General features: G+C 41.1%; 2 protein-coding genes across 2 annotated transcripts; both read right to left on the reverse strand.

Annotated features, from left to right (window-relative positions):
* Positions 1 to 303: 303 nt before the first annotated feature.
* On the reverse strand, positions 304 to 8,676 carry LOC118095447 (vomeronasal type-2 receptor 26-like). The gene is made up of 6 exons (XM_035136697.2): positions 8,597 to 8,676; positions 7,907 to 8,171; positions 5,813 to 6,667; positions 3,285 to 3,512; positions 2,464 to 2,590; positions 304 to 1,205 (listed from the first exon to the last, which is right to left on the reverse strand). Exons 1-6 carry the CDS (start codon positions 8,674 to 8,676, stop codon positions 304 to 306), a joined length of 2,457 nt encoding a protein of 818 aa, XP_034992588.2.
* A 1,531-nt stretch (positions 8,677 to 10,207) lies between these two features.
* LOC118095448 (vomeronasal type-2 receptor 26-like) lies at positions 10,208 to 17,805 on the reverse strand. The gene is made up of 4 exons (XM_035136698.2): positions 17,260 to 17,805; positions 14,160 to 14,420; positions 12,517 to 12,643; positions 10,208 to 11,109 (listed from the first exon to the last, which is right to left on the reverse strand). The coding sequence occupies exons 1-4, from the start codon at positions 17,803 to 17,805 to the stop codon at positions 10,208 to 10,210; spliced, it is 1,836 nt and encodes a 611-aa protein (XP_034992589.2).
* Positions 17,806 to 18,690: the final 885 nt, after the last annotated feature.

Below are 18,690 nucleotides of genomic sequence, written 5' to 3' on the forward strand. Positions count from 1 at the left end.
AACATCAGGTGAAGGAAAATCCATAATATTCATCAGGAGATTTCAACTCAATTCAACATTATTATATAGTGTGATGCTGTGGCAGATAAAAAGAACGTTACTAGATTGAATATCTTTCATGTTTACCTCTTTGTGGGCATGTGCTGTTTTTAGTATTTATGGTTCCGAGTAAAGAAAATGTGTTCATTGTTTGTCATGTTTTATTCTACCTAATCCCAAAGATTTCACATAGTCAGAGGTTTCATTCACGCACAGTAAGCTCCATGCTGCAGACTATAGCTAAATGCAAGACATTTTAGTTATTCAAGTTTTCCTTCTTATTAGCAGTTCCCTGTCATTCAGTTCAGGCCTGAGCACAATGATGTAACATTTCGGTGCAAAAATGCAACCCAGCAAGCCAGCACTAGAGGCCAAGATAGAGAAAATCTCCACTGCAACCATGTACTTTCCCTTGGAGCTCAGGTAGGATGGAATAAAAGACAACCAAACACTGCAAAAAACCAACAGGCTGAAAGTGATGAACTTGGCTTCATTGAAACTGTCAGGTAGTTTCCTGGCAAAGAAAGCCACAGTGAAGCTGACGATGGCCAGAAAGCCGAGGTAGCCCAACACACAATAAAACATAATTACAGACCCCTCGTTACACTCCAGTACAATTTCCTCAGCAAATGAGTGAATGTTTGTGTCTGGGTATGGGGGAAAGGTTACCAACCAAACAGTACAAATTCCGTTTTGGGGAAGGAAGCAAGATAACATAATGGAATTGGTCAGTCTTTTCCCCACCCACTTCCTCATCTTAGATCCTGGCTTGGTGGCCATGAAAGCCAGAATCACTGTGATAGTTTTTGCCAACACACAAGAAACAGCCACAGAGAAGATGATACCAAAAGCAGTTTGTCGGAAGAGACATGTCACCTTCCCAGGTTGGCCAATAAATAGCAAAGCACACAGGAAACAGAGCAGAAGGGAGATGAGGAGAGTGTAGGTAAGGTCCCGGTTGTTGGCTTTGACGATGGGAGTGTTGTGGTGCCTCACAAACATTCCTAGCACCATAATGGTGATCAAAGATAGGGCAGAAGCCAAACCGGATAGACTGATCCCCAAAGGTTCTTCGAAAGACAAGAAGGTTATAGCCTTGGGAATGCATGCATCTTGGTTTTTGTTTGGATAGTCTTCATTGCTACATTCATAGCAGTCATTCTGGTCTGAAAAAAGGGGTTTTAAGCTTAAAAAGTCATGAACTGCACCAACACATTGATGCTCTGAAGTGTCTGTTATCAATTGTTTTAGAATTTTATGGTTTATAGTAGCAACTTTACAGTGGCTATGAGGACTCAGAATAGTTCCATATTTTTTGCTTATTTTGGTTGTCTTTGGAGAAGTTTGCGATTCCATGAAGAAATGAACTCAATATATTTAAAATAATTCACATACCCTTTTCATAGTATTATAAGTATCAGAGTTCTGGGCATATAAAACAAAATAAAAATAATATATTATATTATAGTATCCCAGAGATCTGTGGCTATATCACAAATAGCACTGTGGCAAGTTCATGGTTTCACACACGAAAAGGTTCGAGATATGAAGCAAGGACTTATTGATGTTTATTTTTAATAAAAATTCAGGAAATTTCATATGGATAACATGCTTCCGTTGACTCTTTTAAGGTGCTGTACCGACAGAATACCTAATTTGCAAGAACATCAGATATCATCCCAATTTTATGGCAGCTTGTCATGCCAAGCCAATTGGGTGTTGTTGTTGTTTTTTAAGGGAAATTGTGTAAGCATCCAAAGTATGTGAAAGTGAACTTGAATAAATACGTATTCCTAAATAAATGTTCCTAAATAGAAGTCTAAGCAGGAATTGAATATGCACAGTTGATGGAAATAAAATAGATAGGAAAGTATTAGATTTTTTTTAAAAAAAGTATTTTATTGTGAGCAGTAAACGAGGGAGGGGAAAGTAGCATCTTGAAAGGAGGGGTGGAAAGTCACTTTTATAATGTGTGTTGAATTTGAATAATTTTGTTGCTAATCTATTAAAAATTCGGAAAATTAATAGAAATAAATTGGCAAAATAAGCAATAGGCCAGACAGGCCCAGAGTAGAAGCCCACCCCCTCACCCCAGTCTCTGTCTGTTTGGGATTGGTCCACAGGGGCAGGCTAGTGGAGGAAGATGGGGCCAGTGGTCAGTTTCAGTGATTGCTCAAGCTGAATGGGATGAGGCAGAGGAACTCTGCGGTGTTGTTACTTTCTGTGAATAAAAACTAATTGCTCACTTCATGCCTCACGTTCTTTCCTGCCCTATGGATGATCTGTGCTTGCCTGACAGCTCCTTGACATATATCCAGAAGTGGTTTTAACATCACGTTAAAGCTCAAATACAATGTGAAACGTAGCAGTCAGACAATTTTTTGGGGAAAATGGAATAGTTCAAGTATACAAAATATTACTTACCCCTTAGTTCTGAAATTTTTCCTTCTGGACATGGGATGCAATCATAGCAACAAAATGGCTCTCCCTCCTTCATTTTCTTTCTAAAGCCAGGGTTGCAATGCTCAGTACATAAAGAAAGAGGCTGGACCTATTTCATACAGGAAATGACAGGATATTAATCTTGAGAACAATATTAGTATATTAATCTTGAGAACAATAACATTGAAATCTTAATGATATGAGGGCTTTTATATGATATTGAAGTAGCATGGGAACTACTCTTCTAAGGCTTCATCTTATGCTGCTGTATTAAACTTGGAAATGCTGGGAGGTTGATGGGGAGAAAAATAGGCATGTTCCAGACCCATCTGCTTTGTACTTCAAGATGGGTGCTTATTGTAGGATGGGTGCTCATCAGAAGAACATAGGAATAAAGTAGTTCTGCTACATCAGACAAAAGGGCCCTCTAGGCCAGCATTGCCTTCTCACAGTGGCCATCATGACTGCTTTCTATCTCTACTGCCTCTGAATGCCAGTTACTGGGAATCCCAAGTGAGGGAGGGCTTTCTATAGGCATCCAGTTGATCGCTTTGGTAATAGGATGGTGAACTACATGTGCCATTGGACTGATCCAAATGCCTATGGAAAGCCCAGAAACAGGACCCGAATGCACCAGCGCTTTCTACTCATGAACCTCCAGCGATGGTGAATGTTGGAAGATTCAGGACACTCACTTCCACAGGAGGCAGTGATGCCTACCCACTTAGATGGCTTTGAAAATGACTGGACGTCAGTGGTCACTCAAAACTGAAATATATTCCAAAGACAAAATTGGATCCTACCTGATTAAACCACTTGTTCCATGTTATTACATCCTCACTGATGCTGAATGCTTGTTCTGGAGGACCCTGGGGATCTATCTTCCCAACCTTCACTCTATGAAAGGTTTGGTTTGGGGAGATAATCCAGTTGATTATATCAAATCCAGCCACCAACTCCCCATTGTGGTCGAAGGAGATCTTATCCCCAGCACTGTTGTTAAATTGGATACCTTTCAGAAAATGATGCAGCTTGATTCAAACAGAAAAGAGAAAAAGCTTAGAATAATTGACAGCTTCATGGAATCTTTAGCCTTAATTACAGTACTTGGATTTTTCTTCAGAAAGGGAAGCACATTTGTTCCAGTTGGTTCTTGATTACGTGGACGTTTCCAGACATATAGCTGTGCATGTGAAGGTTCCTTAGCTACAGGCAGTAACATTCTTCACACAAAGGCTAAGTACTGTGCTACTCTGCAAACACTTGCTTCCATGTTGACAAACCTAGAGGCAAGAATACCTAAATTGGTCTTTTGAGACTGATATCTCTGCCAACTGCTTAATGAGCAAATGTTTGCAGCAGGAGCATCAACACTTTTTAGTGTATGGAGCAATATGCATGAATTATTAAAAAATATGCTTAAAATGTCATTTGAGAAAAATCCAGAAGTGTTTCTATTAGGCTTAGTTTCAAGGGACATCCCTGGTGACAAGAAAAAAAGGGTTTTATATACTATAGCTGCTGCCAGATTACTAATAGCTGAAAATTGGAAAGGGCACAAGATTCCATCGGTAGCAGAGTGGCAATACAAGCTTTGTGAATTCATTGAACTGGCCAAAATGACAACAGCTATTAGTTTCCAATCAAATCAGAAATTAAGAAAAGAATGGGAATGTGTGGAAGAATACATGACAAAACATTGTTCCAAAACAAATTTATTGATATGCATTGCCTGAAGTTTGTAAAGTTAAGATTAAAAGATTAAAAGGAATTAATGGGGAATACGTAAATAATTTTCTTTAACACAATATTAAAGGAATGAAAAACAATGGAAGCTGAGCATGGGTGGAGGAAAGTCACAATGGTACAAATATGGAATATATACGTGTGTGTGTGTGTGTGTGTGTGTGTGTGTGTGTGTGTCTGTATTGCAAATAATGATTAAAGATGCAATTGAATGTAATATTGCAAAATAAAATGAAAAAAATGCTTCCATCTTTGCTGATTCATTCTTCAATTTTCAGTTACTTGAAATATTCCTGAAATATTTTTAAGAATTGACATGCTCATTCTTCCTTATGAAAATAAGTACAACTGTATATATAATATATGATTTCATATACGGTAGTTAATAGTTGGAAATTAATTCCTAAAATAAGAATTTAGATGGCAGATTTGCTAGTTTGCTAGAGATGCCTTTGAAAATATGTCTATATAACCATTCAGAGTTTGAAATTTTACATCATAATTTACTGTAGTTTTTTAATTAAAGGGAGTAAGAGAATGCATAATATATCCATCTATGAAATGGTTTCTTTGATTCTTAGAGACCCGTGTCTTCCTTAGGGGATCTAATAAATATATTGTGAATTCATTATTAGTAGCTTTTCATATTTTTAAAAAATGTGGTTCTGAATTTTATACGCACACACACACACACACACAAACACTTCATATGTTTTTCCTTTTGGTCAGTTGATCATAATAAACACCAGATTAATTGATTAAGATATATAAACATGTTCAACGGCTGGAAGCAACATTCACTTTTTCTGAAGCGAGGCATTTTCACAGCCACGCCTTTCCCACAGCTGTTTTAAAATAAATTTTAAAAAGATACAGGTTAGCTAATTACAGATCTTCAGTGTCATGTCCAAGTCCTAAGAATAGAGGCAAATGCAACAATTTCTTCTCAATTAATAGGATTTTCAAATAATTAAAAGATTCTGAGTGCTTATGTGCTGAACAGATTTTTCAACCTATGGCCTTCATGACCATTTATGGCTTAACATTTTCTCAAAACTTCTTCTACATTGTTGGTCAAACTAGGTATTGTAACTCGAAGCTGCATTGAAGTGAACTTCTATTGTCTGTAATTACATAGCAGTGTCTCATATTAGTCATACTCTAAATATGGCTATCACTGTATATTTCCCATACAGTTTTAGAAAGGCTATCCACATTTCACCAGATACCAGGTTCTTGTAAAGGAAAGTGTTTATTCTATGGAAAACAGAACTGAAGCTTAGAGCCTCTGTTAAGGTAAATCAAATAAAACCCTCCAGAATGGACTTATTTAAACACTGGTTCGGAGGCAGGTCTTTTGGCTTCCAAATATTGAAGGTCAATCTATCAACAATGCTGTTTGAATATAATTTAGAAAATTGTTGTATTCATCAGTCAGGAGACATGTTGCAGGGGGACTTAAAAATAAAAGATGAAAATGAGAGAACAGGAGGAGTTTGGGGAGACATTTTACACGTGGCAGCCTGCTATTACAACCACATACTGTATACTGTATCTTAAAACATAAGGATGTTTATACCATTACCTGCCATGCGTGTTTATCCTGAAAATTAAGCTCCCTTTTGTCCACCAGCAATTTATGAATGAATCTAGATGAGCACATGGAATGTAAAGCATAAGCCATAGCATATACAGCATTGTAGATGCTATAGCTATGGCCAGTCAAACTCATTTCAAAACAAGTCCCAGGTAGATTTTCCAACTTCTCTTTTCCTGAGCAAACATCACCATCCATCTTGTTCAGAGCTGGGTCTGGGAACACACAGCCAAAAGCCTGTTGCCAGAAATCCCTGATAAAATCATCTCCCTTTGTGTTGGAAGGGTTTCTGCTCTTAACAAATGACTTGAAACCTGGCAGATCATTCGAGTGAATAGTGAAGGATAATACACCATGGATTATGTCGGTCTCCCAAGACTGTTGATAGACCATTGAAGTGAGCTCCATCTGGGCTGTGACTATCCACACTTTGCCTTTTTGTTTATTTGTCGTATGTTCTGAGAGATAGGGAAACCATCTCAAAAACACAATGAGATAAGATTCTCCATAGGCAACCACAACGTTGGCTTTGCTATTGATGACTTTTTCATGTATTTGAGATCCTTTCTCTAGTCTCTCATGAATGTCAGTGATAGTTGTAAATTTGCTACTTCTTTCTATGAAAGCAATACAGATACCATTCCTGGAGAAGACCGGAAACACAGTTTGTACAAATCTTTCTCCATATTCATCATTGGAAGTAAGGATCCCAATCCATGTCCACCCAAAATGTAGAAGTAAAGAGAGAATGCCTGTATACTGAAGAGATCCTTTAGGGGCCATCTGGTAGAAGGAAAGGCCTGGGGGTTTATGATTTATCACCGGAGCAGGGCCATAGATGAGCTAAACATAGATTTTAAATTGGATAGATGTTAGTATTCATATCAGCATTTTCACCATCATTATCATCATCTGCATTTATGCAATTACATGTCACTTTCAGGAGCTTCAGAGTTCTTCACATGCATCACACCAGCAGTTTTCACAACTATTTCGTTAGTAAACTTTATTATTTTTAAAATATAGAAGCTCACACGCTATGGATAAGAAATTAGTAATAGAGTTAGTTGATATTGTAGCCAGGATAAAGTGCATAACGGTTCACCTTGTTACTTCCCTCACAACTCCCTTTTCCTTTTTTTTTTTAACCCAGCCATGCCACATTCCACAAGGGACTGGTAGAGTGAAATGTAGGGAGTCCAACAACACTTGAAGCCAGAACCAATGACAGGCAGAACCATCTATTTTTAGCTTTGCCTCCGACCTGCTCTTTGTTGAGTTCTACAGGGGTGACATTGAGTCTTAGGAGTAGGAAGCTCACAGGCAGTGCTTCATGGACTGGTTGTAAGTAAGAACATAGGCAGATGATTGAAGGCAAACTGAAGTTGGTGAGGAAGAGTCTCATTCACCGCTATGAACCAGGCTCCACTGCTTTGACTATTACACAATACCAGCTAATGAAGGGGAAATATCTAAACGAACTGGGTGGGTTTATATTTGTATGCTCAAGCACAAGCAAATAAAAACATAAGGACATCAGAGCCCTGCTGGATCAGGTCTAACATCCTGTTTTCACTAACCAAATGCTTATGGAAAATCTGCAAGCAGGATTTGAAGGAAACAGCACTCTCTATGCTTATAATTTCTAGCAACAGATATTCAGAGGCATACTGCTTCCAACAGTGGTTGACATGTGAAATAAAATAATTCTTCATCAAGATCAATTGAGGCTGAACCCTGAATTCCATTCTAGGTGTTTTGCTATTTAGTGATGTGGCTCTAATCATTTAGAGGAATTTCCTCAATATAACACTGGATAGCCTTCATCAAACCGCAGGCTTGTAATTTTTTCATTTTCTATGAAGGTTCCACTATGTTTTCAAGATCCTCATCCATAAACATGTTTCTTAGCTTACACTTGTCTTTTAGCACAAATACACACGTTTCTGCCTCCAAACCATACACTTTTATCTGTGTTGACAACGAAGTAATAAAACAAGTGTAAAAACCCCACATCCCACTTATACAGAGACACCCATACAGAATGTAACTTAACTGGGGAATCTTGTAGGGATCCAGTACAGTTGCCACATGAAGAGAGGTTAAAGGGTCTAATCCTCCGACAACTGCCATTAGTTTATTCTGGATGTTGCATATGTAATTGGGGGCAAATTTCTTCACTGTGGACATTAGCTGTATTGTGGCATGAAAGGTCCTTTTTGCATTGAAATAGCTGTCATATATGTGGAAACCCAAGGTGTGATTGGGTAAGATCTGAGGGTCTTCATTGATCTCCTTGACTGCAAATGACAAGGCCAAGATGTGCTGGTAATTCTTAGGCACTACTCTAAATGGAACATTTAAGTGAATATAAGAAGGTATTTTAAATAGATTGTTAAAGTTACATTTTGAACCCCATGTTGCCCTCTTTCCCCCCCCCTCAATATCCTTTGTTATTATTGCAATACTAATGTACACATTTCTTCTTAGCCTTAGATGGTCTAAGCAAAAATGAAATAATTAAAGAATATCAGCTATTCTTCTTCGGAATGCAACACTTTCAATACTAACATGTACTAAAATGAACTATATGATTCAAAAACTTCAGAAGCTGGTATACCCTCATTCTAATAGAGATAAATAGATGAAGACCACTATTGCTGTAGCCCCCCAACCCCACTCAAATAATCTTTTTTTTTTAACTTTTATAAAATCGTTCCCTCTGGTTCAGATTCCTAATTGAAACCAAAACCTTTTTCAAAAGTTACTTACGCAAGCTCTTCAAATAATACTGGTGGAGGTTCTTGATCAAAGGTTATTGAGCTGGAGATGATGAAGGTCTGAGAAGCCATGCCACCAATGATGAAGTCTCCCAGCTGGTGATACTTGTGAAGTGGTGGGTGTGGATCTCTTAATATGCATTTAATGGTTTGGCCCTTACATGCCATGTGAGGAAGTAGTACAAGAATCAAGACTGTTAATGCCACCATTCTGAATACTAATCTTCTCTCTAAACAATCTCCTATTCCATTTCAGGAGACTCAGGTGAATCACCGTCTTTTCATATTCTCTAGTAGCATATCTAAATCTTCTTGTATATCAATCTTTCTAGACTGTGGGAATTGTTTTGATTCTGACCATAGCAAATTCTCAGGGAGCAAGGAGTTAATTACAGTCCTTTTCATAATTATCAGAGAGGGTGATCAATAATTTAAAGTTGGTGCTCCGAATGGGAATTGCTGAAGAAACAATGTTTGTTATATCGGGGGGGGGGGAGAGTTTTCTCTTCCACATAGTTGGGTAGGAAGGGATCCAGTTTGAGTTTGGAACTCAAACACATGAGTTGGGAATGATGCAGTGCATGGAAAGAAAACTGTTCTCTGTGGGGAACATGATGATGAAGCAGATCCCTGGAGGGTGAAGGATTTAATTCTCCACAGAGCAGAGGGTTAAATCCTGCTCAGTTAGACTCTGTGTGTGTGTTCCCTTACTGGAAAGCAGGTGCATGCAGCTAAAGCTCCTTCTTCCCACCTGACACTCCACCCCCAGAGAGGCCTGGCTCACGCTGGGATGTCTGACCTGGGGTGATCACAGACTGCCTCCCACTGGAATAAGTTGAAGCCCGTATCTCCTTCAAATTGACTAGATTTAGTTTGGGTTTTGACTGAACCTGATGCAAATTGCTATTTGTTATGATGCATGCAACTGTACGATGAATTTGAAACTTCTGAGAGAAACTGATCACATCAAGTTCTCTGCCCTGGCTCCCAACTTTACCAAAAGCAGCAAGAGGCTCTTGCTTGTAAATAAGAAATATACCTTTATTCATGCAGATAACGATATAGAATGGATCAGCAGCAGACACACAGCTCAGGAATCATGCTGGGACAAAGGTTGGTCTGCCTCAAAGTTTCCCAAGCTTGGGTCTCCAACTGTTTTTGGACTACAACTCCCATCATTCCTAGCTAGCAGGAGCAGTGATCAGGGATGATGGGAATTGTAGTCCAAAAACAGTTGGAAGATTGGAAAACCCAGGTCTAGCTTGATATTCTACATTTAAGAGCTGAAGGAGCACTCGCCAACAAGATAGATGATTAAGCAATGCATCCCTGCTGAACATCAATATGACCCTCACTGCCAAAATGTGCTTTACTTTACATCTATGAAGAGGGTAGAATATAGGGTGGGGTATTTTTTGGGGGGGTTGTGTTTTAAATCCCACTATTGAACCCATCCTGCACACCAGTGATGTAAGGAAAATAAAGGCATATGTTAACTCAGATGAGGCTTTCTCTAGCAATACAATAACGCTCTGAGTGATAATTCATACACAAAATTTCCTGAGTGGCAGAAAATACCAGAACACAAAGACATTGTGATTATTCAGACCTTCCTTTTTATTAGCTGTTCCCTGTTGTTCAGCTCAGGCCTCAGCACAATGATATAACATTTGGGGAGAAAGATACAACCTAGGAGTCCAGCACCAGAGGCTAAGATAGAAAAGATTTCCACAGCTACCATATATTTCCCCTTTGAACTCAGGTAGGATGGAATAAAGGAGAGCCAAACACTACAAAATACCAACATGCTGAAAGTAATGAATTTGGCTTCATTGAAACTATTGGGCAATTTCCTGGCAAAGAACGCCACAACAAAGCTGATTATGGCCAGGAAACTGATATAACCCAAAACACAGTAAAACATAGTCATAGAACCCTCATTGCATTCTAATATAATTTCTTCAGTAACTGAGTGCATGTCAACATCGGAAAATGGGGGTGAGGTGATCAGCCATACAGTACAAATGCCTGCTTGAATAAGGGAGCAGGAAAGAACAACAGCATTGGCAAGTCTTCTCCCCACCCACTTCCTCATCCTGGAGCCTGGTTTGGTAGCCATGAAAGCAAGAACCACAGTAGTGGTTTTTGCCAACACACAAGAAACAGCCACAGAGAAGATCATGCCAAAAGTGGTTTGTCGGAGGAGACACAACACCTGCTTAGGATGTCCAATGAATAGCAATGCAGAAAGGAAGCAGAGCAGGATTGAGATAAGGAGAGTATAGGCAAGGTTCCGGTTGTTGGCCTTGACAATGGGAGTGTTGTGGTGCTTCAGAAATATTCCCAGCACCAAGATTGTGATCTGACAAAAGAAAAGAGCAAAGAAGGCTAAACTGATGCCCAGTGGTTCTTTATACGATAGAAAGGAAATGAACTTGGGAAGACAGAAATCCCTGGTTTTGCTTGGATAGGTTTTTGCTGTGCATGTAGAACAGGCATTCATGTCTGAAAAACAAAAGGCATGGGCTTCATTTCAAATTGATTCCAGGCATCTCACAAGCATACTGCAAGGTTTTCTCTTCTACACCTAAATAATCCATTCATATTAGGATATTCCTTTTGTGTCAGACTTCTCAAAATATGGAAGGGCAGGAGTTGGTTATGTGGATTGCCATCTACCTTTCTGGAAATCTTATGATCTCATGTATTTCAGAGCTCTATGAATCTGCAAGGCAGTGAGCTAAGATTAAAGACTATTCACATTTAGGAGCCCTGTTCTGTGGCCAATAAGCATGGGACACCTTTGTCTGACTGGTCAGTGGCCCAAAGATTACACCAAAATACTGGGCAAGGTTCTGCCCAGTATCTTCTGTGTTTGGTGGGCTCATGGGGAAAAGCTGTCCCATGAGCCCTTGCTGCAGAGAGGAGTGGAAATCCTGTATAAGGCTTCTTCAATTGGAGATCACAGCCATTTTGCTTGAGAGGGCTGGAAAGGATTTCTTTTCCCTCAGCCTGATTGGCACTTGGTTGGGTTTTTTCTTCACCTTTCCCTCAATGGAATTATGGCTTTCCATGGTTAGGCAGAGTTATATTGTTTGTATGAGGGCGGAAATGGCATTGGGTAGGATCAACATAGTATAGGGGGCCCTCATAAGGGGCCTGAAGAGAGGATTGACCATGGCAAACCCAAGCGTGTGTTTGGTATCTGCCTGGTTGGAATCTGCACTCTGGTCCCCCAGTGAGACCTTGCTTGCTTCTGTGTCCCATGACAAGGTTCAACACTAGCCGACTTCTGCCATACAGATTTGGAGCAATCCAAACCCAGTGGATCCGTTCCATCAACATGGGGCTTGTGGAATGATGAACCGACCCTGGGACAAAATGCTATGCCAACCCTTGCCATGCCTGCTGCTGAAAATAAAGAATTGGCCTTATTTTATCCCATCACCATTGTTCAGTCTGATTATTTAGCTGCTCTCATGGGTCACATAATGTGCCTGTCTAGGCGATTTCTTTGCTCATTTTCATTTCCAAAGTGATTATATATATATATATATATATATATATATATATATATATATATCACAGAGGAGTATACCAGGAAAGGGTTTTTATCCCATCTCATAATATAACATCATCTTTACTTGTTTTTGGACACCACAAGAATTGAATGTATGTGTGCAGATGAACCCCAACAGGATGAAACTCATAGGAATTTCTACACCTTTTAATATAATGCCCTGATGAACAGGCCGTGTTTTAAATATATTGGGGTTAGCATGTATACTATTTGGACCAAGTCTTCTGCATCTATTACATTCACTTTTTCTTCTGCTTTGTGGTGCTGAAATTTTAATGTGTTTCCTTGATCATGACCAAACTTTTCCCAACTTTGTTCACTCTATTTCTTACCCTTCTGGTCTGAAATCTTTCCTTCTGGACATGGGATGCAATCATAGCAGCAAAACGGTTTTCCCTCCTTCACTTTCTTGCTGGAACCTGGATAGCAACTCTCAGAACATACAGAAAGAGGCTGGGCCTAATTCGGAAGTGAAAGACTAGAATGATTATCTTGAGAAGGAGCCTCAAATTCTTAAGATGATCTTCATGTATAACTGAAACCAAACTGGGACCACTCTTCCATAACTTCATCTGGCATCCTTCTGAGATGTGAAATAACCAGGGCTGTGCCAGGTATTCCAAGTGTGGTCACGCCATAGGTTTCAATACTGTCAACAAGATATTGCTGGGTTGTTTTTTTTCCAACCCCTTTTCTAATGATTCCTAATTTAGAATTTGCCTTTTTCACAGCTGCTGCACACTTGATCAATATCTTAAGTGAAGTACACACTGTGACCCAAACGTCTCATTCGTGTTCAGTCACAAATATAATGTGAGAAGAAGAGTTTGGATTTGATATCCCACTTTATCACTACCCGAAGGAATCTCAAAGCGGCTAACATTCTCCTTTCCCTTCCTCCCCCACAAGAAACACTCTGGGAGGTGGGTGGGGCTGAGAGACTTCAAAGAAGTGTGATTAGCCCAAGGTCACCCAGCAGCTGCATGGGGAGGAGCGGAGACACGAACCCGGTTCCCCAGATTACAAGTCTACTGCTCTTGACCACTACACCACAGTGAGTGAATGTTCATTCCAACCACAGTTGGAATGTTCAGAAGAGTTCTGGTTGCTGCACCTCAAAAAGTATATTGATGAACTGAAGAGAGTTCAGAGAAGAACAACCAAAGTCATCAAAGCCAAAATATCATACACTGATGCGAAATGTTGGAATATTCATGACAAAAGGTTGTATTTCTTCATACAACACATAATTAAACTCTAAAATTCGCCAGCCAAAATTAGCACTGGCTACAAGCCTGGATGCCTTTAAAAGAGGATTAGACAAATTAATGCAGGATAAGCCTATCAAGGGCTACTAGCAAATTTCTACCACAACTGTTGGAAGCAACAATCGTCTGAACCAGGCAGAGGGCCTTCTCAGTAGTGGTGCCTGCCTTGTGGAATGCCCTCCCATCAGATGACAAGGAAATAAACTACATAACTTTTAGAAGACATCTGAAAGCAGCTCTGTTTAGGGAAGTTTTTAATGCTTGATCTTTTATCATGTTTTCAGTATTCTGTTGGGAGCCACCCAGAATGGCTGGGGAAACCCAGCCAGATGAGTGGGGTATAAATTATTGTTATTATTATTATTATTATTATTATTATTATTATTATTATTATTATTCCTATCACTAGAAATTGCAAATGGAGAGAACACTACTGCACTCAGGTCCTGCTTTCAGTCTTCTCATAGACATCTAGTTGCCTGTTGTGGCATTGCGTGTGTAATCAAACTAGCACAAACATATGTTTACTCTTTGCACTACATTTAATATATTCAACAGCAAAGGAAACAGTGCAGAAGTTTTTTGAGTCTTACTTTCTACATAAGTTGTATCATTTCTAATCAAAACTCGGTATTTGTCATGGGCTGCAAATTGTCCATTCGATGAAACTGAATGGTTTTCCCAAGCAGTTCACAACTGAATCCTACCTGATTAAACCATTTGTGCCATGTGATGGCATCCTTGTTGATGGTGAACACTTGGTCTGGAGAACCATGGGAATCCATTCTCCCAACTTTCACTCTATGAAAGGATTGGTTTGAGGAAATAATCCAGTTAATAATATCAAATCCAGTCACTAGCTCCCCATTCTGGTCAAAGGAGATCTTGTCTCCAGCACTGTTGTTAAAGGAGACAATTTTCAGAAAGTGATGGAGCTGAGTTGAAAAAGAAAAGGAGCTTAGGAGAGGCTGTATTTCTGTGGAATCATTCACAGTAAGTCATGCAAACATCTCCTGTGGGTGGAAGCAACCCATTTACCTCCTATTCTGAATTGCAGGACCCCAAAATGGCACCAGGTGAGAGAAGATATACATTAGGAGGAAAGGGGAAAGAAATACAAACATCAGGATCTGCTGCCCTGATGGATCCTGCCACATAAGGCCTCACTTTGCACTTTTGGCCAGTCACTCTTAATTTAAAGCCATTTAGTGTTTTAAAGGTTAAAGAGTGCACTTTAAATTAGGTATCAAATATATTTGATGTATCAATCGCCTTTTTCACCATATATAATTAATTTAGCACTTATTCATCGCTGAGGGTTAAACCACTGAGCCTAGGGCTTGCCGATGAGAAGGAAAGCAGTACGAATACCCGTGACGGGGTGAACTCCCATTGCTTGGTCCCTGCTCCTGCCAACCTAGCAGTTCGAAAGCACGTCAAAGTGCAAGTAGATAAATAGGTACCACTATGGCGGGAAGGTAAACAGTATTTCCGTGCGCTGCTCTGGTTCGCCAGAAGCGGCTTTGTCATGCCAGCCACATGACCTGGAAGCTGTACACCGGCTCCCTCGGCTAATAATGTGAGATGAGCACCACAACCGCAGAGTCGGTCACAACTGGACCTAATGGTCAGTGGTCCCTTTACCTTTAAAACTTATTCAGTATGGTCAAAAACCATAGTAGAGCTGCCCTTAGTAAACTGGATTCTGGCTGTAGTTGTGGAGTTCCAAAGGTTCTATCTTCTACTGGACAACACCTTCTTCTAAATGACACCTGTCTCTTCTACACAACATTACTGAATCTGAAACCCTCTTACCAGCAAATACACACTCTTCTTACCGGACTCACAATGTAGTTGTGACAGTTTCTGAGAGCCAAGAGGCACCATGAATCAGAGGTAGCATGAATTAGTAAATGTATAGCAGCAGAAGTATAATGTGTATATTTTAAGTTCATCAGTGGAAAAAGAGGGAAGCAGCTCAGTCAGTTGAGCATGAGACTCCTAGTCACAGGGCTGGGAGTTCTAGCCCCATGTTGGGCAAATAGATTACCCTAGTGACTCCTACCAAATCTACCATTCTATTATCTCAGAACATGCTAACACTAATATAGAAAAAGAAGATGGAAAGGAGAGAATTAGTTTGGGGTAGGTCTACCTTAGGTTCGGAATTGTTTACGGGTGGAATATTCTGAAAGTGGCTAAAATGATCAACAACTTTGCCAATCGTATATAATAAAGTGTAAGTGTCTCTGCATCCAGTCCCTGTGTCCGTGCTACTGCACATGTGCCCCACAGACACAGGGATTGGATGCAGAGACTGTGCGCTCCCCCCCTCTGCCTACCATTTACCTGCAGCTGCCAACCGCCGCTCCCGGCTGCACCCCCCCCCCAGCGACGAGCAGCAGGCGGGCGTCACACACACGCAATCCCCCCTTCGGTCTCCGAAGCCCCGTCTCATGCTGGAGGTGCGCAGTGAGGCGGCGGGGGAGAGAAGCGCTCCTTCGCCGACGAAGCCGAAGCGGCAGCGGGCGCTTTCTTGGCGAAGGCAAGCAGGTGGGCTGTCTGCCCACTTGCCTTTGCTGAGGAAGTGCCCGCTGCCGCTTTGACTCAGCGGCAGCAGCACTTCCTCAGTGAAGGCAAGCAGGCAGACAGCCCGCCTGCTCGCCTTCACCAAGGAAGCCGAAGCAGCAGCAGGCACCGAGGGAAGCCGGCTTTGGCTTGGCAGTGGCGGGAAGAAGGGGAGGAATTCCTCCCCTTCTTCCTGCCGCCACCAAGCCAGTCCCCGAGCCGAAGTGCGGCGCGGCGGGGGCTTTTCGCCATTTGCCGCCGGCCAGGGCTTCCCCTCCGTTCCCGCCCGGCTAGCGCCCGTTTACTTAACGGGCTGAATGACACTAGTGCTCAATAATTTTGCGGGGGGGGGGGGGAATCTGAACAATTTTTGTGTCCAGATTTTCAACTTTAGAAATATGGCAACCCTAGTTTCGGGAGACCTTTATTAGACAGAATAAAAAGAGACCTGCTAGATCAGTCAAAAACCCTCCCTGGTCCAGCATACAGTTCTTAAAGTAGATTATAGGCTTGGAATAGATTACCCTAGTAGTCCCTTCCAACTCTACAATTCTATCGTCTCAGAGCCTGCTCACAGTAACATGAAAAAGAACATGTAACTTAGAGGAAGGGAAGAGTTTCTGGAGACCTTTTAAAGGTAAAGGTAAAGGGACCCCTGACCATTAGGTCCAGTTGTGACCGACTCTGGGGTTGCGGCACTCATCTCGCTTGACTGGCCAAGGGAGCCGGCGTACAGCTTCCAGGTCATGTGGCCAGCATGACAAAGTCGCTTCTGGCAAACCAGAGCAGCACATGGAAACGCCGTTTACCTTCCCGCTGGAGCACTACCTATTTATCTACTTGCACTTTGACGTGCTTTACGAAGTGCTAGGTTGGCAGGAGCAGGGTCCAAGCAACGGGAGCTCACCCCGTAGAGGGGATTCGAACCGCCAACCTTCTGATTGACAAGCCCTAGGCTCTGTGGTTTAACCCACAGCACCCCCCGCGTCCCTTTTACCGAAGGAGACCTTTTACCAAAAATAATCAACAGAAACCTACTAGATCACTCCATAGCCTATTTAGTGCAGCGTATGGTTCTTGCAATGCCCAACCAGATGTCAACAGGAAGCCCACAAGAAGGATCTCATTGGAGCATATTGTTATATATTCTGAGAGGTATTTAGCCTTCCAACAGGAGGATCCTCATCCCTTTACCTGCAACACCTGCTGATTCTGAAGGTTCATCCCCCTTCCATCAACCAATGAGTGATGATTCAGTCGAGATGAAGACATGGAGTGTAAAGCATGTGCCACAGCATAAACAGCATTGTAGATGCTGTAGCTGTGGCTAGTCAAGCTCATTTCAAAAAATGTCCCAGGAAGGCTTTCCAACTTCTCTTTTCCTGTGCAAATATCTCCATTCACCTTGTCCCCATCTACACTTAGGAATACACAGCCAAAGGCCTGCTGCCAGAAATCCCTGATAAAGCCATCTCCTGTTGTGCTTGATGGGCTTTTGCTTTCAATAAATGTCTTGAATCCTGGCAGATCACTGGAGTGAACAGAGAAGGACAGAACACCATGGACTATGTCTGTATCCCAAGTTCTTTGAAACACCATTGAAGTGAGCTCTATCTGAACTGTTAATATCCACACTTTATTTATTGTACATTCTCTTTCTGAGGCATATGGTAGCCACCTCAAATACACAATGAGATAGGATTCTCCATTAGCAACTACTACATTGGCTGTGCTGTCAATGATTTTATCATTTATTTTGGCTCCCTCACTTAGCTTCTCATACATTTCTGTGACAACGGTAAATTTGTCGCTTCTTTCTATGAAGGCAAAACAAATACCCTTTCTGGAGAATACTGGAAACACTGTCTGCATAAATCTTTCTCCATATTCATCATTGGATGTAAGGACCCCAATCCATGTCCATTTGAAATAGAGAAGCAAAGTCAGAATGCCTGCATGCTGAAGAGCGTCTTTAGGAGACATTTGGTAGAAGGAAAGGCCTGTGGTTTTATCATTCATCACTGGAGCAGGGCCATAGATCAGCTTAAAAAAGGAAATAAGAATGAATGAATAGGAGCCCAACTTTGGAACAAAGAATGTCTTTCTTCAAACTGTTGGAGTATAAGTTTTTAATTACAAGCACAGTTGAATTTGCTACCAGGGAGTGTTGTGGAGTCTCCTTCTTTGGAGGTCTTTAAGCAGAGGCTTGACAGGCATATGTCAAGAATGCTTTTATGGTGTTTCCTGCTTGGCAGGGGGTTGAACTGGATGGCCCTTGTGGTCTCTTCCAACTCTATGATTCTATGATTCTAATAGTTTCAATGGAGGCTGTTTCAGTTGGGCAAATGGGGCAATGCCTTTCCAACCTGTCTTTTCTAAGAAAGTCTATACCTGCCTGCCATCTTTCTTACAACAAGTTAGGGGATTGGTCTGCCTGTCATTGGCCCTGGCTGCAGTTATTCCTGATGTCCCTGCCTTCTACCTACCTACCCGTCATAACTAGACAATTTACTTTCTTCTGTAGGTGCTGTTATATTTCCAACACTCACATTTATAATTATCTGTATCTCAGCTTCCATTTGACATTCCTACACAAAGAAATATTTCCTACATGCTTTCACCCACTTCAGTTTCCCAACCCATCATTTTGCCTATGTGGTGATAATAAGC

The sequence above is a fragment of the Zootoca vivipara genome, chromosome 13 (assembly GCF_963506605.1).
Source record: "Zootoca vivipara chromosome 13, rZooViv1.1, whole genome shotgun sequence".
NCBI classification, from domain to species: Eukaryota; Metazoa; Chordata; class Lepidosauria; order Squamata; family Lacertidae; genus Zootoca; species Zootoca vivipara.